We start from the raw sequence: 23081 nt of genomic DNA, 5'->3' as shown, positions 1-23081 counted from the left end.
TAGACAACTGCATGTCGAAGAACAACATATTTAAGAAAAAATGCAACTTTTATATTCGTGTTGCCCATAAGTTGACAAATACGGCCACATGGGAATGATTGCCTAGATGACACGTTTCCGTCATGCTTAACTTGATGTGTGTTACAAGTATTCAAAACAAGACACTTACTGTATATTACAAATATCAACAGGAAAGTACTAATAAATAGACCCTCAGTGTATGTTACAAATATCAATGGGAAATTACTAATAAAAAGAAACGTACAGTACGCTAAATATGATACCAGCGAAGTACAAAACAGAAATATTATGCTTATACAGTACTTACCAGGAAAAAATTGGAGATATTTAAAATAATGATTCCACGAAATATAATCCAAACGATCTTATCCCCATACAAAAACAACGAAATTTAACCCCAACGAAAATATATGATTTTACAGTATACCTTATGTTACATGTTCTATGTTAATAGAAAGTTACTGTGTATAATTAGGAAAGAAGTTTGATTAACACCTATTATCTGTGTTACATAGATGTGTTTGCAAAGACGGTTATGGAGGCGACGGAATTGAATGCTTTGCTAATATTGTTGACGTAAGTATCGCTTTTACCTAAAACTATAGATATTGTCATCCGTTAATGAATAATGACCTAAATCTTTTTGTTATTCATGGTATACGTACCTCTTCGTTGTCTTAAATGTATGCCGCGGTGGCCAAGTGGTTAAGGCGTCTGACATTCTGCTACCACTAGCCCTCCACCACTCTGTCGCGGGTTCGAGGCCCACATGGGCCCACATCCGAACTTCCACCACCAAAACCAGGCACGTCCGTAAATGATCATAGCTGTTAATATGACGTAAAACACAACCAAATTAAATGAATGACAGCAATATTCTGAGCTACCTACAATTAGGCAGTACATGTCAACAAATACTTTCAAAACTTTCAAGACATGTTCAATTCATTTGTCAATCCACATGAACGAAGAGAGGCTGCGTGGCTGTGTTATAGAATTTAGCTACAGACTCGTTCTCATATCTGCTTCTTTAAGAACCGTTGTTTGTTTGTGAAACAGTCAATAATTTGTTGGTACTTTTGATAGTAAAGTTCCTTGAGGTTATACAAATATTATGCTGTCACAATCATTACGTTTGTATTAGTTTGTCATTGGTGTCATAGTAATCAGGTATTAGAATAAAGTTGACGTAAGTTCATCAAAAAGTAATTACCTAGCTATGTGTATTTGGTTGTTGATTTATGTTATTAGTTCATTATTAGTAGACGAACGCGGTAATCAGCCGGAACATTGACTCGTAAGTGACGTGGTTATAAATTGCATTGTAGATTTGTTAATAGAATAACTAAAACCTAAAGTATTTGCTAGTTTTAATGTAAACATTTATGAAGCTAAAAACTTGTATTTAATTCATTAATTGATTTGAATATTGACTTGTTGTTAATGAGAGAATTCGCCTGGTCTTAATTGACCTGTTTTGATGTGATAATGGTCCAAATAATTGACGTCTACCATGGATTTTAATGTAAATTTCGAAATAGTAATTGACACTTTGGGAGACTAGACCAGACAATAGACAAAACTAGAGCAAGCTGACCTAGATTTTGTGTCATAATGGGTTACTGTTATCAGGTGTATTTTTACTAAGGGTTAGTTAGTAGGGTAAAATCCAAATCAAAACAAACAAAATTCTGTATTTTTTGACAACAAGGTCCTAATTCACACTCACTCATCTGCGTAATAAATATGAGATTGCAGCGGCACAACTGAATAAAACAACTTAACCATTGTCTGCAACAATTTATACTTTTCTTGCAAAAGAGGTTGCTTGATAACCGAGGGAATATTACTGATATATTTTCTCGTTTTTTGATTATGCTTGTTGGTGCGCGCTGTGGTTTCGTTGTAATGATTCCGGTTGAGATATTAAGAGTTTGATATGACTTCCGTTCAATCTATTTACACGACGGAAGTCGTCAGTGAAGATGGAGTCATGACGTTCCCTCAGGGATACCTGATATTGATATGTTTGTACTTTTTTGCAATGTATCCGTGTAAATTGTTTTGTTCAGATTGGTATTTTGTCTTTTTTTTTTTTTTTTTTAGATTTTGAGTTCAAATTACAGTTTTATTGCCACTCCGGTTTTCTTTTGAACTTTAAACGGCCAGGGTATCTACATTCATTAATGCGTTGAATTGTTCCTTTTGTGACCAACAGCGAGTGAGGGAACTGAACGCAGGGGAGCCGTCACTGATGAACAAGCTGACGCTAGCAACACAGTTGCTGGACAAGGTCTACTCATCCGAGCTGAGAAATCACGGCCCCTTCACACTCTTTCTTCCAACAGATTCAGGATTTCGAACGATACAGAATGTTAGTACTTGTGCTTATTTATTTCAACACCAATTTTTTCATGTTATGACTATTCTATTGTATACCCCAATTATATGCTTTCTATATGGCTTTACTTAATTTGATTTCATATTGTGGCCAAGATTAGGTCTTTCAAAATAGAGACTTTCATTATTTTCCTTAGATTTGTTACTGTTCTAGAATCAGGTCCTCATTCAAACCCCTACCTGTCCCCTACCTGTCCCCTTCCTGTCCCCCTGTCCCCTACCTGTCCATTACCTGTCCCCTACCTGTCCCCTTCCTGTCCACCTGTCCCCTACCTGTCCCTTACCTGTCCCCTACATGTCCCCTTCCTGTCCCCTGTCCCCTACTTGTCCCTTACCTGTCCCTTACCTGTCCCCTACCTGTCCCCTACCTGTCCTCTTCCTGTCTTATCGAGACAACATTATGGTGGCTTTCAGGTCACGATAAGTTTTGCCATTTTTTACGCTGTACGTTTTTTTCGGTTTATAAACCCCCCAAAAAACAAAATAACACCAATCATTCCTTTTGATTTACTTCTTTAGAATTAGCATTCATTACTTTTATTATTATCTTCAGTATTCCTTAGTCTTCTTGAGGCAGAATAATGAATTGGTCACCGTTTTTTTGTGTTTGTAAAGCACTATTAAAGTTCCCGGTGGCATTTACAACGTTGTCTTCAAGACACAAGGTTAAAAGCGATAACAGTTGTGTTAAAAGCATGCTCAGAGTCAAATAATCTTCATTATAAAAGTCTGTTTTTTTGTATCATAACGTTTAATTTTCTGCCATTTTTGTCGCAAGTTCTTGGACTTTCTGAACAATACTGATCTTGCCCGCCAAATTCTTCGTCAACATATCGTGATTGGGGTACTGACAATTGAAGATCTGCAGAACAGTGACGTATTCTACACACTTCAGGGGGTACCAGCTCAGATCATGGTCCGGCTGGTGAGTATACGTTATAAATGTGACAGGTTAGACCATTGGTCGGATTGTGAGTATACGTTATATATGTGACAGGTTAGACCATTGGTGGGATTGTGAGTATACGTTATATATGTGAGAGGTTAGACCATTGGTGGGATTGTGAGTATACGTTATATATGTGAGAGGTTAGACCATTGGTGGGATTGTGAGTATACGTTATATATGTGAGAGGTTAGACCATTGGTGGGATTGTGAGTATACGTTATATATGTGAGAGGTTAGACCATTGGTGGGATTGTGAGTATACGTTATATATGTGAGAGGTTAGACCATTGGTGGGATTGTGAGTATACGTTATATATGTGAGAGGTTAGACCATTGGTGGGATTGTGAGTATACGTTATATATGTGAGAGGTTAGACCATTGGTGGGATTGTGAGTATACGTTATATATGTGAGAGGTTAGACCATTGGTGGGATTGTGAGTATACGTTATATATGTGAGAGGTTAGACCATTGGTGGGATTGTGAGTATACGTTATATATGTGAGAGGTTAGACCATTGGTGGGATTGTGAGTATACGTTATATATGTGAGAGGTTAGACCATTGGTGGGATTGTGAGTATACGTTATATATGTGAGAGGTTAGACCATTGGTGGGATTGTGAGTATACGTTATATATGTGAGAGGTTAGACCATTGGTGGGATTGTGAGTATACGTTATATATGTGAGAGGTTAGACCATTGGTGGGATTGTGAGTATACGTTATATATGTGAGAGGTTAGACCATTGGTGGGATTGTGAGTATACGTTATATATGTGAGAGGTTAGACCATTGGTGGGATTGTGAGTATACGTTATATATGTGAGAGGTTAGACCATTGGTGGGATTGTGAGTATACGTTATATATGTGAGAGGTTAGACCATTGGTGGGATTGTGAGTATACGTTATATATGTGAGAGGTTAGACCATTGGTGGGATTGTGAGTATACGTTATATATGTGAGAGGTTAGACCATTGGTGGGATTGTGAGTATACGTTATATATGTGAGAGGTTAGACCATTGGTGGGATTGTGAGTATACGTTATATATGTGAGAGGTTAGACCATTGGTGGGATTGTGAGTATACGTTATATATGTGAGAGGTTAGACCATTGGTGGGATTGTGAGTATACGTTATATATGTGAGAGGTTAGACCATTGGTGGGATTGTGAGTATACGTTATATATGTGAGAGGTTAGACCATTGGTGGGATTGTGAGTATACGTTATATATGTGAGAGGTTAGACCATTGGTGGGATTGTGAGTATACGTTATATATGTGAGAGGTTAGACCATTGGTGGGATTGTGAGTATACGTTATATATGTGACAGGTTAGACCATTGGTGGGATTGTGAGTATACGTTATATATGTGACAGGTTAGACCATTGGTCGGATTGTGAGTATACGTTATATATGTGACAGGTTAGACCATTGGTGGGATTGTGAGTATACGTTATATATGTGACAGGTTAGATCATTGGTCGGATTGTGAGTATACGTTATATATGTGACAGGTTAGATCATTGGTCGGATTGTGAGTATACGTTATATATATGACAAGTTAGACCATTGGTGGGATTGTGAGTATACGTTATAAATGTGACAGGTTAGGCCATTGGTGGGATTGTGAGTATACGTTATATATGTGACATTGTGAGTATACGTTATATATGTGCGGGTTAGACCATTGGTGGGATTGTGAGTATACGTTATATATTTGACAGGTTAGACCATTGGTGGGATTGTGGGTATACGTTATATATGTGACAGGTTAGACCATTGGTGGGATTGCGTTATATATGTGACAGGTTAGATCATTGGTCGGATTGTGAGTATACTTTATATATGTGACAGGTTAGATCATTGGTGGGATTGTGAGTATACGTTATAAATGTGAGAGGTTAGATCATTGGTAGGATTGTGAGTATACGTTATATATGTGCGGGTTAGACCATTGGGGGGATTGTGAGTATACGTTATATATATGACAAGTTAGACCATTGGTGGGATTGTCAGTATACGTTATAAATGTGAGAGGTTAGTCCATTGGTGGGATTGTGAGGATATGTTATATATGTGACATGTTAGATCATTGGTCGGATTGTTAGTATATGTTATATATATGACAAGTTAGACCATTGGTGGGATTGTGAGAATACGTTATAAATGTGAGAGGTTAGTCCATTGGTCGGATTGTGAGTATGCGTTATATATGTGAGAGGTTAGATAATTGTCGGATTGTGAGTATACGTTATATAGGTGCGGGTTAGACCATTGGTGGGATTGTCAGTATACGTTATAAATGTGAGAGGTTAGACCATTGGTGGTATTGTGAGTATACGTTATATATATGACAGGTTAGACCATAGGTTAGATCATTGGTAGGATTGTGAGGATACGTTATAAATGTGACAGGTTAGGCCATTGGTGGGATTGTGAGTATACGTTATATATGTGACAGGTTAGATCATTGGTCGGATTGTGAGTATATGTTATATATATGACAGGTTAGATCATTGGTCGGATTGTGAGTATACGTTATATATGTGACAGGTTAGATCATTGGTCGGATTGTGAGTATGCGTTATATATGTGAGAGGTTAGACCATTGGTGGGATTGTGAGTATACGTTATAAATGTGACAGGTTAGACCATTGGTCGGATTGTGAGTATACGTTATATATGTGAGAGGTCATACCATTGGTGGGATTGTGAGTATACGTTATATATGTGAGAGGTTAGATAATTGGTGGGATTGTGAGTATACGTTATATATGTGACAAGTTAGATCATTGGTCGGATTGTGAGTTTACGTTATAAATGTGACAGGTTAGACCATTGGTGGGATTGTGAGTATACTTTTTAAATGTGACAAGTTAGATCATTGGTCGGATTGTGAGTATACGTTATAAATGTGACAGGTTAGACCACTGGTCGGATTTTGATTGTGTCGGAGTGTCAGGTCTATACGTTATATATGTGAGAGGTTAGACCATTGGGCGGATTGTGAGTATACGTTATAAATGTGACAGGTTAGTCCACTGGTCGGATTTTGATTGTGTCGGAGTGTCAGGTCTATACGTTATATATGTGAGAGGTTAGACCATTGGTGGGATTGTGAGTATACGTTATAAATGTGACAGGTTAGACCATTGGGGGGATTGTGAGTATACGTTATAAATGTGAGAGGTTAGACCATTGGTCGGACTGTGAGTATACGTTATATATATGACAGGTTAGATCATTGGTCGGATTGTGAGTATACGTTATAAATGTGACAGGTTAGACCACTGGTCGGATTTTGATTGTGTCGGAGTGTCAGGTCATTGCCTGTGATAGCTCGTTTATAGAGATGTTATTAAAATAACTGGTATCCAGCCTTGTATTTATTACGTACTTTTATGTATATAAATATGTTGCGACATTCTATATACATTTAGAAAAGACTAGATGTTCAGTACCGCTATAAGCTGCACGGGTCGGCTGTTCGGGCCCTGCTGGTGAAGTCGGACATTAGGGCGGCGAACGGCATTATTCACGTCGTAGCAAAGATGCTCACGAACGATCCAATGATAGCAGGTAACTCAAAGGTGTGTATAATAGCTTTCATTTATATGCTCATCCCGAAAAGAAACCTATTGATAAATGTAGCCCCCTAGAATTAAGAATGAATAGCAAATCAAGAACAGACACGAATAGTTACAACTCAATGTTTGTATGATACCTGTGATAATTTGTTTTAATCTATTAATATAGTACGTATTATAACTGTTCTTAACAAAATTATGGTATCATGTTTATATATTTTCACATTAAGATGATTGATTTCTGCTATGTAACTATATGTTTTCCTTTACACTTGTACCATGCAATTGGGATATAGGACATTATAATAAACAACATTTACTTTACTTGACTTGTATGACCAACAGGAATAATCTATATGTTATATGAGGGATCGCTGGAAATCACATCTCTGCAGATCAATAACATTTTGATATATGGACAATTTCTAAATTGTAATATCGCTGATGAAAAACAAAAAGCTGGATAAAAATATATATAACGAACCTGCCGCTTCTGTTTGTAAATCGGACAATTACAGTAAAACAAAAAGATAAAAATTGAGGGGCAAACAAGGTACAATTAAATGTAATGAGCTAGGCGCTATAAACGTTTGACTGAAATTGGGAATAGTGTTACAGTTTAAGATGCTGATTCATTGTCGTGTCGTTTAAAATGTGGGAAAGATTATCAGATTACAAGTTCATGTTTCGGGGGTTTAGGCTTTTAATTCCCAAAAATATCAATGAATCATTGTAGATATCTCGGGGGTCATAAACTTCAACGTCTATGTTAAGTTTATGAAGTTTACATTTCTCTTATAGAAACTTTTATGTCTGATAATAAAGGACGACAGAAAAGTGAGGAAAAAAAGGCGGCGACCTGATTTCCTTTGGTATTGAGCTGGTCATAGAAACAGAATATTAATATGAAGAAGTATTTAATAATAATAGACTGGTAGCTGTAGAATTTATTTTATGTAAATTGGAACGATATATAATCAACGTTTTTTTTTTCTCTCCACAACCACTTGTATCTATGTTTTAAAGTTGAAAACGTCTACCAAAGTCGACCATGGAGAAAACCATTTTAACACCCTTTGAGATATTGAAAACCATTTATTTTACCATCTTAAAATTGCGATATCTAACTATTATATAATATCTTTTATTCAATATTGTTTGTTTATGAATAACAAACGTCGCAAAATCTGTTTAATTACTATTAAACAATGCATGTCCCCATCCGTTTCTGTGACGTATAAATCTCCATCTTGACAACATAAACAATACATTTTTGCATGTTTTGTCTACCTGCGAAATATTTTACTGCATTGCAAATGACTATTCCGTCTTTGCGTATTGCAGAGTTATCTTCTCTTGGGAGCAGGTATTGATTGTTACGTCATTGGTTTGTGTGAGAAAATCACGTCGTTTTCTCAAAAATTGATGACGTTACTCTCTTAAACAAGTGACGTAACAATCAATACCTGTTATCAAGAGAAGATAACTATGCAATATGCAAAGACGGAATATAAAAAAGAATATGTCAGCAAATAGCTTGACTTACGGATAAAAACACAAAAAATGAACGCTTTACAACAACATCGAAACCTGGTTGTCATGGTAAAGATTGTTAGACTAAAGTCTGTAGTGTCGGGTTTCGCGAACGACAGCGGCGGGTTGGGATTACGGTACTTCCCCTTTGGCATGTTAAACCTTTGGAATTAAGCAACCAAAATTCAGCGTCGTTCAACGAAAAATTGATGACGGTCACCATTCGGAAGTTGCATTACATGTACAAGAATGTAAATGTGTGATGTTTGCAAAGGTAGCACAGTATGGGGTACGAGTATTTGAACATTGAATAAAGCCATCACATTTTGTGATTATATAGCATTCACAAAATCGACAACTTATCTGTTTTAACTTGCTGAATAAGCATATAGAAATTTATAGATTTATAGAAATCTGCATAATTTAATGTCATTAATTTTGTGCAGACAGAGTTTTCTTGTATTGTAACCCTTAACCTTTTTTTCAGAAATCGATAATGACGTTAATTAAAGAAGAGGGTCGGTACAATAGACTGCAGATGTTGATAGCGGTATGTTGATCTGACTATACAATTGTAAGGTGAAACGTAAGACACAAACAAGTTATAACGCCTTTAAATTTGGTAAAAGTTACAGCATGTCAAAAATGAAGTAGACAGCATCACACGGCTGTTTAGTCCTTCTAGGATTCACCGATTGTGCTAGGGGCCAAAAAACAGGAAATCCAAACTAGTCTAAACTACTAAGGGAATGTATATGAAATTATATAAATTTCAAATCTCTGAGGTTTAATGATTAATTAAAGATTAAAACTGAATAAAGTGTGTATATAATGAATCATGTCACTACTCAAAACAGATAATTGTGGCTATCAAAGTTCCAACAGCGGAATGAACCACCCGAACAATATGAACATCAAGTGTATATCGTTGGTTACCTACCGAGTCTGTATACTTATCATGACTAAAAATGTTCTTTATTCATCTTTCAATTTAAGAAATTTATCTTTCAATTTAAGACATGTATCTTTCAATTTAAGAAATGTATCTTTCAATTTAAGAAAAAGCCATATTTATAATTGAATACTATAGCTTGTCACCATTATCAAACAAATATGAGTATATGAGAATGCGTCACTCGTTTTTGATGTACTAGGATTTTAGAGTAGTGAATGGCAAAACATTGTTATTCCCCGACAAACGTTTCCACAGTTTGAACACCATCAATCTGCTGGTCTCGATTGGCAGAGTTAGGGGTCATAAATGTTAAAATGAATACACCAATGTAAACGTCGGGTATTTGAATGTCATAGATGATTGGATATTTGATTGCCAAGATAAATTTTGAATTTTGACGGAAATAACTAATTCAAGTTTTCGAGTCCATGTTGATGAAAAGCACACGCTAGTTTCTTTGGTCGTTATCATTATGGAATGGGAAGTATTCCATCTCTGTGTCTGAAATGAACATCACGTATTCGATTATGCGCATTGGAGTAGCATGAAGTCTTCTTGTCAGTACTATGGTTTTCACTTTTTCATTTAGAAGTTCGCGGATGTTGTTTATTTAGTTATACATAATTCAAAAGGTGGCGGCCGACAGTAAAGACCTACTGTATTCGAACGTTATAGATAAACAAATAAACAACATAAACAACAATATTCTTAGACATGAAAATAATTAACACCATAGTACAATTACAGATTAACACCGACACAAAAAGGTGGACATATGCAGAACTAAGCCTTAGACGTGTTATAAGGTTAAATGATACATTTAAGGAAGTAGGATGCAATACATTGAGTAAATACATCAGTACCCGCACACAAGTCTCGCATAACAACCACGCATTGTAATAGATAATGATGCGCCCCAGACCTTCGCTCGTCCACAAGTTATAAATAGTACATATAATTAAGCAGGATAATACAGTGAGAGAGATGCTGAAACATTTATATAACCTGTCTGAGAGTTTTATTAATCAGAGAAACTAGAATCATTACAGGTCTTCTGTCTTATTCATGTTTAGAGTTATTATATTTTGAAACCGGTTCAGAGAGTCTTTTGAATAGGAGGAAAAAGAAAAAAACTCACACTCGTGCATCGAATTCATGATCAGATAGCTCCCGAGTTTATTTTCCCTCTTTTGCCATACAAACTTTATGGACTCGACTACGGCAATTATTCCATCATTTAGACTGTCAACAACTTTATCTTCCTTTCTGCTCTCAACACTCGATATGTGGAATGATTTAGAAAACACTGTAAGGTGCCTGCCGTCTCTTAATCGCTGGAAATATTCAAGTCTCTTATTTGCCATCAAATCTTCCCATGTATTTTAAATCTGTTAAATTAAATAAACTACATACAAGGTTTAGAAATCAATGTAGGCCTCTCCACTATGTTCTGTATAGGGCTAGAACTATTGAAAGCCCAGGTTGTAGTTGTTGAAATTAAGGCGAGAATACCTATCACTTTTTCATTTTTCTTTTCATATGATGATATAAGAAATAAGCTTGTCCATGATATTGATGTTATGAATCTGAATGATATTCCTCATAGCTGTCAGTAACATATTGTACATGTACAATGTGTACATACTTGAAATCAATTCATAATGTCATAACCGAATAAGGTATATTAGATTAATGCAAATATACTAGGATGTTGGAACGCTATGATATCATATACAGTACTGTAATCTCCTGCTACCACAACACAAGGGTAAAAAGATTTCATATTGCCGAAAAGGCATGTAGGGACAGGTGTATGTTTAGTCTAAACAAAGATAAAGAATCGTTGAATCGGAAACAAAATCTTTACAATTAAATATCATAGACAAAGCAACCCCGGCATCATTTCCACAGTTATACGGCAAAGCATGCTAATCGTTAACCATTAAAAGATAAAAATCAAGGTCAACGTGACTATTTTAGTATCTGACGAATTAAGTTAAAAAAGAAACAAGAATCAAACATCATGTGCGAACAAATACTGAAAATGATATAATTAATTTAATGTAAATATTAATTTCTTACTTAAGGCGGCAGATATGGAGCAGGAGTTTGAAGCTGACAACATTACAGTGGTCGTGTGTTCAAACAACGCTTGGGACGTTCTACCTGTTGGCACTTTAGATTACTTCATGTCAGACCAGGTAACTTCATACTTGATACCCGACTTTGTAATACTGCATTTTATATTAGGTTACGCAATATTGCTAAAATAGACACACTAAGCTCGCTTAATAAGAGTTGAAGCTCATTCTAAATCATATTAAAATCATTTTTGTCAGTTGAATGATTTATGTCAGATCATGTAATACAGAAAAGTTATACAATCAAAACTTTATTGTATTTATAATGTACGTGTGATATTTAGTAACGTATTATTGACGGCGATATAATGTTTTGCTATGGATATGGTTGGATGCGGTAAGGATGCGGTAATCTGTTTTCATTGTTTATTTATTTTTGTTGAAATGCATTTTCTTTCTTTACCCTATCAATTGCGTGTACATTTAGGGAAAAGACCAATTGAGGATCGTGTTGCGTCATCACATATTCGAGGGAGTGGTAAGTATGATTCATCACAATATTATAAACATATGATAAATGTACGGACATTGTAATTATCTGATGATAACAAATAATTAACATGCTGTCAGTCATACCTTTGTAACTCACTTCTCACTCACTTGTATACTATTAAAGATTAAAATGTTACTTCTACAAATGGTTGGTATGCACGACTGTAACCAATAGTTTTCCTTTTTTCTATTTTGTCCTGGCCTTAATGAATAGTACAATAAAAGATTTTGTTATGGCCTTAATTAAATTCTTACAGATGTCTTTGCATGCATATCTTCATATAGTAGGTGTCAATTACAGCTCATTTTCATAGAGATGAAGGTATATATGTTGGTCCTAACAATCTTTGTTCTTAAAGTCGAATCAATGTACTTCAATTTACATATCTATCTAGGACATACACAATTTCGCGTTTTTCTCGGTGCTTTTACATGTTTTATCTTCACATACAATGTGTTTCAAATATACAAGTTAATATATAGACAGAGCAATCGGTTTGTGTAGAGCAAGGAGTTATACTTTATCCTTTATAGTCTATATCGGTATAGTTTCAAATGCTACACATGACTTGTTTAAGATGGATAATCGTTCTGGAATTTTCAGAAAACCTTTACATGAAGTATAATTATAAAGCTGCCAAATTTTGTGCTCATTTCAGAATATTTTAAGTGATCAATGCCGAATCATGAAAAATGAAAAAGCAAAAGATGTGATGAAAATGTTGAAAATGTCTTACGCTTTCCTGGAGGAGGTTAGCAGATTTAAAAACCACAAGCAAAAGGAACCTCAGATTTTCGATTTTTATTTTTCATTAAATATTTTGACGGCAAATCCAGTTTAATATCGAAGTTAATCAATTTTACTTTAGCTCTAGAAACAACGCCATTGATGTAGGTTTTTCTATAAATACCTACATTATTTTGGTAAAATAGGTAAACATATTTCAGTGTTTATTCAATTGAGTTCTATCGTTCATTTGTACATATTTGCTACATTAAAATAACACACACCTTATGTCATAGACGATAGTTTTATCACATATAATAACATAAATAAAACGCTTGTTTAATTGGAAAAACTATTTAGGAGATTTACGTTTTCTGATGAATTCAAACTTTAAATACATTTTTGTCAATGTATCTGTAAATCTTCATTCTATTCTAAAGCTGACTCAAAACTTGCTTTTACAAGGATTCATTAACAGGGGATCGAGGGTCCCCTTGATCTACTTCTTCAACAATATTTATAGAATTTGAACGAATCCCGTGGTAAATATAAAAACCTTCAAATATTTGGTGTGAAAAGGTCATGTAGAAAAAAAGTTGCTATGGATTAATGTCCTAATACGATTTCAAAAATATGAAAAACAACAAATCCCCAGGATTTGTTTGCTTACCGTCAAATTCTATATTTACGTAATAAATTCGCCTATAAGTGGGTATTCACAGTGGGTTTAGGATGGATAGACAAACGGCCCAGATTAGTTTATTTTTTAATGATTCAATTTTATCTATTCACTCAATATAAAAAAGGAGAGAGAAAACAAAATAAGACAACAACAAATGCCATGATGCTGTATAGATAGGCGTGTTTGGCGGTGACTTGTTGAAAATGCTCAGCGATGAAATAATATCGCAATGTTGTGTTTCGTGCAGTTTTGTTTGACAGAGAAGAATGGTCGTTTTTTTGAGAAATTTCTTGAATAGTGTTAAGATTTGGTATAGTAGTAGCTGTAAGTTATCAACGATTATAATATGAAACCTGACTAGCTTTGAAAAGCATTACTCGTATACCAAATAACCTATGTTTTCCTCTGGCATAACACGCTAAATACTGTTTGACGATTTGTAATATACAGATAGAGATTGCTGAGCTGATAAATAAACAGCGAATCCTGTCCAAGGCAAATACTCACGTCTCCGTCCAGATCACTACAGTGGTAAGTCAAGAATCACGTCTCCGTCCAGATCACTACAATGGTAAGTCAAGTATCATGTCTCCGTCCAGATCACTACAGTGGTAAGTCAAGAATCACGTTTCCGTCCAGATCACTAAAGTGGTAAATTAAAAATCACGCCTCCGTCCTGTTCACGATCAACGCAAGTCAACACTCATGTCTCCGTTCAGATCTGCACCGCGGTTTGTTAAGAAACCTGTCTCTGTCCAGATCACTACAGTGGTACGTCGAACCAACGTCTCAGTCCAGTCAACAGTAGGTCAACACTTATGTCTCGGTCCAGGTTACCACCGATGTAGGTCAACACTCATATATCCTACCAGGTTACCTCCGAAGTAGGTCAACAATCACATCTCCTATCAGGTTACCACCGAGGTATGTCAACACTCACATATCCTACCAGGTTACTACCGAGGTAGGTCAACACTCATATATCCTACCAGGTTACCACCGAAGTAGGTCAACACTCACATATCCTACCATGTTACCTCCGAAGTAGGTCAACACTCACATATCCTACCATGTTACCACCGAAGTAGGTCAACACTCACATATCCTACCAGGTTACTACCGAGGTAGGTCAACACTCATATATCCTACCAGGTTACCACCGAAGTAGGTCAACACTCACATATCCTACCAGGTTACCTCCGAAGTAGGTCAACAATCGCATCTCCTACCAGGTTACTACCGAGGTAAGTCAACACTCATGACTCCGTCCAGGTTGCTACCGAGGTAGATCAACACTCATGTCTCCATCCAGATCACCACCACCGTAAGTTAACAATCATGTCTTGATCCAGGTCATCCGTGGGTTAGGCAGCACTAGTTTCCGTACAGGTCATTTGCTGTTACAATTTGAAGTCAACAGTAACCGTATCTTTTGTAAATTCAATCCCGTTTGTTTTAATGACAATCGCAACAACAGATAGTAATGCAAAGTTGAGAATTGGCAAATGCATTTTTTGTAAATGTGATTATTATCTGTTCGATTCACTATAGGATTTAACATGCATAACGCTTTATAAAGGGAATGTGATATTTCATTTTATGGAACTTTGATGTTTGACATTTAAAAGAGCTGTAATGTGTTATATTTAAGGAAACTGTTCTTTATTGTTATTTTAGGGAGCTGTAATATTCTATATTAAAAGGAGCTTTTTTATATATATTTAAGGGAGCTGTGATGTTGGATGAAGCAGTCAGAGTTGTACAAGCAGACATACCAGCAAAAAATGGACTTTACCATCATTTAGATAAACTTCTTTTACCATCTGATATTTATAATTTCTTACCTCATCGATGCAACGAAAACATCCATAAGGAAGTGACGGTAAATATTGCTTCTGGTCATACATCAATTTGAGAATCGATCTTGTTGTTAATTAACCTTAATACTTGTTTGTGATCTTTAGTCGTACACTGATAATGATCGTAATATAATCGACATGATACGACTGATATTCTCACAGCTCAATTCTATATTTAGTTCAGTAATTTCAAAGCTGGTACGTGCTTATTTTTGGGAAATGTTTGTTATTGAGTACGTATCTATTTTTAGGTTGTGTATATTGCCATTTATGTGTCATATTCGGTAACGTGTCTTTTTCGAGCACGTGTCGGATTTATGCTTTGTTGAGTACTTGTCTTCTCGCAAAGCGCCGATGGGTTTGATCTGTAAACACTTTGTCCATTTCCGGTGCTTCACCCATGCCTTAAAGCCTTATGGGAAATTAAGGCCGCATACTATCTTCAAAAATGTAATAGTTAACCCCCACGATATCCGTATGTATAACAATTTACCAGAGAAAAATCATGAATTTTCCGATTGAGAAAATGTTTTATCTTCACTGCAGTCAAGATGTACGAACTATATATATCTTCACAAGAAAAGAGATCGCTCTTAGTATTGTCTAATCAGAACGGTACTTTCTCTTCACTGCAAAGATTTTCGTTTCAAGCTCAGATGAAGCGACGGCAAAATAAATGGCTATGTTTTTGCACTTTTGCAAGATACATTATGGTATTTACATTACTACATCATTTATATTATTTTTGTTTGGGAATCTTAACAGATGATAACAGCCACGGCACAATCGCATCAAGAACCTCATTAAAAATGGCGCTCTGCATTGTTGTCAAACGTGACGTCATTAAAACCTGACGTCAAATAGTACGCTGCAAATTCCCGCTCTTATCTGTTTAAGCAATATTTCATTGCAATTTATATTATCATTATAAATTTAATGATTTTCACGTTGAGAACTTCATATGTATTTCACCCGTTTAAAACAAATGTTATAACAACCATAAAACTAGGAATATATGGCGATTGTGTCTCCGTAGAAGACTCGAGAGGTAACGACTTCTTTGACAAGTATCATCCACCATATATTAACATTTTATGTTTAATAATTATTTAAAAGGGGGTTATGATTGACGTTTTTACCCAGAAGAAAGTTGCTAGTTTGTTTAAAAGTGTATTATCAAATGAAATCTGTGTAAAAATTAAGGCAGGTATTAATGATATTTTTCGTACATCATGTACTGTATGACGGTATTACCAAATTGTTGACATTTAAACATGCACTTAAAAATGAACATTCTCGTGCTTAAGGGATATTAATTGACAATTCAGTACAACATGCGAGGATATTGAGCGTGAACTGAATATTCTGAACATTAAAGTTAATGTTATTTAGTTTCGAAGCATAAGTTCAAGTGTGCAGAATCTGTTCCTCGTGGTTGTTGGACTGTCAGTAAGTGATTTTCATTTACAGATCTAGTGTCGAGCAGCTTTGCTGCATTTCTGTTTTTGTCTATCGTGGGTAACGTCTCTTTTTGAGTACGTGTCTATTGCCGGGTTCGTGACTATCGTGGGTAACGCCCCTTTTTGAGTACGTGTCTATGGCCGGGTTCGTGGCTATCGTGGGTAACGCCCCTTTTTGAGTACGTGTCTATGACCGGGTTCGTGGCTATCGTGGGTAACGCCCCTTTTTGAGAACATGTCTATTGCCGAGTTCATATCAATCGAGGGTAACGCCCCTTTTTGAGTACGTGTCTATGGCCGGGTTCGTGGCTATCGTGTGAACGCCCCTTTTTGAGTACGTGTCTATTGCCGAGTTAATGTCAATCGTGGGTAACGCCCCTTTTTGAGAACATGTCTATTGCCGGGTTCGTGGCTATCGTGGGTAACGCACCTTTTTGAGTACGTGTCTATGGTCGGGTTCGTAGCTATCGTGGGTAACGCCCCTTTTTGAGTACGTGTCTATGGCCGGGTTCGTGGCTATCGTGGGTAACGCCCCTTTTTGAGTACGTGTCTATTGCCGAGTTAATGCCAATCGTGGGTAACGCCCCTTTTTGAGAACATGTCTATTGCCGGGTTCGTGGCTATCGTGGGTAACGCCCCTTTTTGAGTACGTGTCTATGGTCGGGTTCGTAGCTATCGTGGGTAACGCCCCTTTTTGAGTAAGTGTCTATTGCCGAGTTAATGTCAATCGTGGGTAACGCCCCTTTTTGAGAACATGTCTATTGCCGGGTTCGTGTCTATCGTGGGTAACGCCCCTTTTGAGTACGTGTCTATGGCCGGGTTCGTAGCTATCGTGGGTAACGTCCATTTTTGAGTACGTGTCTATTGCCGAGTTAATGTCAATCGTGGGTAACGCCCCTTTTTGAGAACATGTCTTTTGCCGGCTTCGTGGCTATCGTGGGTAACGCCCCTTTTTGAGTACGTGTCTATTACTGGGTCCGTGTCTATCGTGGGTAACGTGACTTCTGTTTGGTTTGTGTCTAATACCCGTGATGTGTATATTACAGGGCCCATGCAGTAGCTGTGATAATGTTGACGAGAGCTGTTCAGATACAGATGTAGCTGTGAGTAGTTTATACAAGTAACTTTATGTTAAATTTGATTACTATTATTCTACAATTGTAGTAGAATATTTGTCACTAAGATTTACTTTAAAAAAAATCAACATATGTGCATGTATTATGGCGTTATATATAACAAGGGCCGTTTTTCGAATATTAGAATCCTTGGTTACATATTACATCATAAAATACAAGCAGATGCCATTAGGGTGTTCTTATGCATGCCAGAATGTTTGTTACCTTATGCTTTGGTTTCATTTCACTTGCAAGCCGAAGTTACAACTGATGTCATAATGTTTGGACACTGCAGCCGATGTACATATGGACGAATGCGTAAACTTTTAGACATCCACACGTGCGTTTTTTTCTTGATGATGCAAATTCTCTCAAGACATATCACACACGGCTTACGTTTATTTTTCACGAATCAACGAAGGCCTGTTGCTGAGTTGATTATTTGAATCTTGAGTTATATTTTCTAAAATAACATACACACATATGATGATTTAATCTAATTAAATCAAAGTATTCTCTCGTCTTCCTCAGTGTTCATACACCTACGTATAACAAGTAAGTAGGGTGAACTAGATAATCGAATTCTATAAATTAGGCTGTTCTTTTGCGCGCGCTAGCATTTTCCACTTGATGCCTATAGTCTTCATTGAACAAAATAGCGGCGCGTTATTTTTATTTCTGACCATGTGAGCAGTTGTATTATTTTCTCTTCTGCACCTGGATATGTTTGGGGAGGAGTTTTTATATCCAGTCGCTATTTGCATTTTTGGTCGACAGACGATAAACGATCAACCCCAACGTCATGTTTTATATTAGATGTTTATTTCAATCGATTAAATATATCAATCTATCGACATCGCTCGGCAGCACATAAAATCAACATTTGACAGATTTACAAATACTATTCAAAGTTACCTTCGTTGTTAGTTCGGCATATACAATTTCGTCATATCGGTGTACAGGTAAAACATACAAATCGCTCACACGGCCCGACAAAGGGACCAGTTGGTCTTGAAACGTTGCAATACGTTTAATACGTACATTGCTTGTGTAGAAAGTAAAGCTTTAGTATCATTATAAAAAATTGTGGTTTGTCCGCGAGAAAATCTTCAAATACCGTTTTATGCATGCATAGATTAAATACTGATACAATATACTTTCATTTAAAAATGGAATCAGTCCAACAATTCGCTGGTTTACATTTGCGGGGGAAGGTTTTGGAAGAGCGTTGAATGTGCATGAATTCAAGCACGCGCACGGCCTATCGTCCAATAAAACGTGGTTGTTTTTTTTGTATTTGTTTTATTTTTCAGATTTTTTTTTATACAATGCTAAGTACATTAGTAATAGCTGAAAATCTCACACACACTAATCTCGCTTCCACTTTCACACACACAATTTTCGATTGTCATTTTAATACATTTTTCCAATGTTTACATTTACATTGCATTTGTATAAGGAAAGCAGAAAAGGGAAAGGTTAATAAAAAGAAAATTAGACAGAGGATGAAAAAAAGACAAGGACAAAACAGAGAGAGAGAGAGAAAGAGAGAGAGAGAGAGAGAGAGAGAGAGAGAGAGAGAGAGAGAGAGAGAGAGAGAGGGAGAGAGATGTCAGGCAATCAGTAGTAAAACGTGGTTATTGACCAATGAAAAGTGCCATTGCATTGCAAATGTGGTAGAATAATTAATAACTAATGTCACATCTATGGTTGATCAGGGCGATAAAGCGTGACATGAAAGCTGAACAAAACCATAGTTAAATGTAACATGGTATCCATTTTGTAAGAAAACCGCATTTATCTATTTTGACAATACATAAGGTTATCTAAATATCACCCTATTTGATCTAAGTTGTATGCAGGTAGTACAGTTTTTATAGAAATTAATGCAGTTTGGCGGCATATCAGCTTATAACCGAGGTGTACGGCATCATATCATATTACTGAGGTGACATAAAAGCTGATATGCCGCCGTACACCTTGGTAATAAGGTGATATGATGCCGTACACCTCGGTAATAAGATGATATGATGCCGTACACCTCGGTAATAAGGTGATATGATGACGTACACCTCGGTAATAAGGTGATATGATGCCGTACACCTAGGTAATAAGGTGATATGCCGCCGTACAAATCGGTAATAATGTTATACGTTTGTATACCGCCGTTCTGTTTGACAATATGTATATCATTACATGTATAAAGCTTTAAAGAAGAGAAGTACATATTTATGGTTCTTTATTTTCATGTGCTATTTGATAACTTAGAATCATGTTGTATTCGGAATTCTTGTTATTAAGGAATTAAAAAACTAAAAATACATTTGTATTTGTATTTTCGAATAAAAGTATGAACCATGTACTCATCGTTCTTTTATATAGCACATACAGATATCGACAAAGCTATACGGCTATAGGGAATCTACTGTACTAGTTCGAATGTCACATACCTTCCGCCCAAATTTAACTTAAATACTGACGATCACATTTCAACAATGCTTGATGCACCCTGACTTCGCCTTTGTGTTTTTATGAGGAGTAAATGATATCTTCGAAATTCCAGAAGATTAATGTCCGAGAAACGTTTTAAATACAGTAATGCGAATTCATGCTTTTTAACATGTTGAAAGGCATATCAAAACCGCACAATGCAGGCCGTAATTAAATCTTCTCCGATCTAGACGTGCCTAATGATTTATTGCACGGTATTGAAAACAAGTCCCGCCTTTTCCTTCCACACTAGAGTTAGGTCATGTGAAAACTGAACCTCAAAACTAAACCTAATCTACGAAAATCTAGACGCAGAAAGGTAACCTGCGCTTGTTTAAATGCCTCTAGTTATTTTGATGAAAGCTGTGTAGATATTGTTGGGAATGCAATGTAATTTGACCAAGGGTAAGCAAGGGTAAACAATGTAAAAGGCGACGTATTTGCATGCACCGTTTAACGCTGTCAGAAAATTGTATGTATTCTGATGTAATAAAAATGCTAATTTTCGGTTATGTAAAACGTGTTGAGGTACACAGGACGATATCAAATTTTATTGTCAGGTGTCTTGCTTGTAAAGGATAATATGGTCAATGTGAAAGGCGACATAATTCCATGTGTTTCACAACATTGTCTTTTTAAGATAGTGAGACAATGACGTTTTGTGAAACTGATTTTTTAAATGCTAAACCATGACATCAGTTTGGATGTGATCATAACGGTTAAAATATTTGATATGGTACATGTTAAGACACTATGATACGCCATATTATATTGTTTTGCTAACCCTAACATTATTGTTTCACCGATCAGGTCAGGGTGGAGAGTTGCACATTCCGTCAAGTTGATAATGACATGATAAGAAACACTGCCGGCTGTGCCACAGTATGCAACCGGACAATCGTGGTAAGCATAGTATAGACGTATTACATGTACATATAGAGTCTCAAAAAAGTGTGATTTTCGTCTACCAATTCATCTAAAAATAAGAAGTATTTATTTTTCATTTTAAAGAATAACGAGCTTAAGTTGTTAATTTTCAGCCCCCGCTATAAAATGGGGGCCACATAGTGTTGCCTATGTCCGCCTCGTCCCGTTCCGTGACCAAATTGGTTGTAACTATTTATAGAACATCAAATACTGAAACTAATTTCACATGGTGACAAAGGTATTCATGTCCTGCAGACTTTTTCTAGTGTTTTAAATATTACCTACGAAGTGGTAGACACACAAAATTATATTTGGTGACACTGATACAGGCACAGACCTTGTGATATTGGGAGACACTGTTACAGGTACAGACCGGATGATGTTTGGTGACACTGTTACAGGTACAGACCTGATGATATAAGGTGACACTGTTTCAGGTAGAGACCTGATAATATTTGGTGACACTGATACAGGTACATGACATGATGATATTTGGTGACACTGATACAGGTACATGACATGATGATATTTGGTGACACTGTTACAGGTAGAGACCTGATAATATTTGGTGGCACTGTTACAGGTACAGACCTGATGATATAAGGTGACACTGTTTCAGGTAGAGACCTGATAATATTTGGTGACACTGTTACAGGTACAGACCTGATGATATTAGGCGACAATGTTACAGGTACAGACATGATGATATTGGGTGACAATGTTACAGGTACAGACATGAAAATATTTGGTGACACGGTTACATTTAGAAACCTGATAATATTAGGTGACACTATTACAGGTAGGGGCCTGCTAATCTTTGGTGACACTGTTACAGGTAGAGACCTGATAATATTAGGTGACACTGTTACAGGTAGAGACCTGATAATATTTGGTGACACTGATACAGGTACATGACATGATGATATTTGGTGACACTGATACAGGTAGAGACCTGATAATATTAGGTGACACTGTTACAGGTAGAGACCTGAGAATATTTGTTGTCACTGATACAGATACATGACATGATGATATTTGGTGACACTGTTACAGGTAGAGACCTGATAATATTTGGTGACACTGATACAGGTAGAGACCTGATTATATTTGGTGACACTGTTACCGGTACCGACCTGATAATATTTGGTGACACTGATACAGGTACATGACATGATGATATTTGGTGACACTGATACAGGTACATGACATGATGATATTTGGTGACACTGATACAGGTACATGACATGATGATATTTGGTGACACTGATACAGGTACATGACATGATGATATTTGGTGACACTGATACAGGTACATGACATGATGATATTTGGTGACACTGATACAGGTACATGACATGATGATATTTGGTGACACTGATACAGGTACAGACCTGATAATATTAGGTGACACTGTTACAGGTAGAGACCTGAGAATATTTGGTGACACTGTTACAGGCAGAGACCTGATAATATTTGTTGACACTGATACAGGTACATGACATGATGATATTTGGTGACACTGTTACAGGTAGAGACCTGATAATATTTGGTGACACTGATACAGGTAGAGACCTGATTATATTTGGTGACACTGTTACAGGCAGAGACCTGATAATATTTGGTGACACTGTTACCGGTACCGACCTGATAATATTTGGTGACACTGTTACAGGTAGAGACCTGATAATATTTGGTGACACTGTTACAGGTAGAGACCTGATAATATTTGGTGACACT

The 23081-nt window shown here is 36.4% G+C and overlaps 1 protein-coding gene across 2 annotated transcripts in view; it reads left to right on the top strand.

The window, feature by feature from the left end:
• The window catches only part of LOC110448850 (stabilin-2-like), a 108498-nt gene that overhangs the window by 45723 nt on the left and 39694 nt on the right, over positions 1–23081 (top strand). For both annotated transcript variants that reach the window (XM_021495321.1, XM_021495323.1), the window contains 11 exons: positions 537–597; positions 2240–2395; positions 3200–3346; positions 6817–6966; positions 8984–9046; positions 11539–11652; positions 12020–12070; positions 13944–14024; positions 15220–15375; positions 17859–17915; positions 21228–21320. In XM_021495321.1, coding sequence (XP_021350996.1) covers positions 537–597; positions 2240–2395; positions 3200–3346; positions 6817–6966; positions 8984–9046; positions 11539–11652; positions 12020–12070; positions 13944–14024; positions 15220–15375; positions 17859–17915; positions 21228–21320 — 1129 coding nt within the window. The remainder of the gene's footprint in view (positions 1–536; positions 598–2239; positions 2396–3199; positions 3347–6816; positions 6967–8983; positions 9047–11538; positions 11653–12019; positions 12071–13943; positions 14025–15219; positions 15376–17858; positions 17916–21227; positions 21321–23081) is intronic.

The sequence above is a fragment of the Mizuhopecten yessoensis genome, unplaced genomic scaffold (genome assembly GCF_002113885.1).
Source record: "Mizuhopecten yessoensis strain PY_sf001 unplaced genomic scaffold, ASM211388v2 scaffold4359, whole genome shotgun sequence".
In the NCBI taxonomy this organism is placed as follows: domain Eukaryota; kingdom Metazoa; phylum Mollusca; class Bivalvia; order Pectinida; family Pectinidae; genus Mizuhopecten; species Mizuhopecten yessoensis.
Note: the sequence above shows the minus strand (reverse complement) of the source record. Positions and strands in the feature narration are given on the sequence as shown.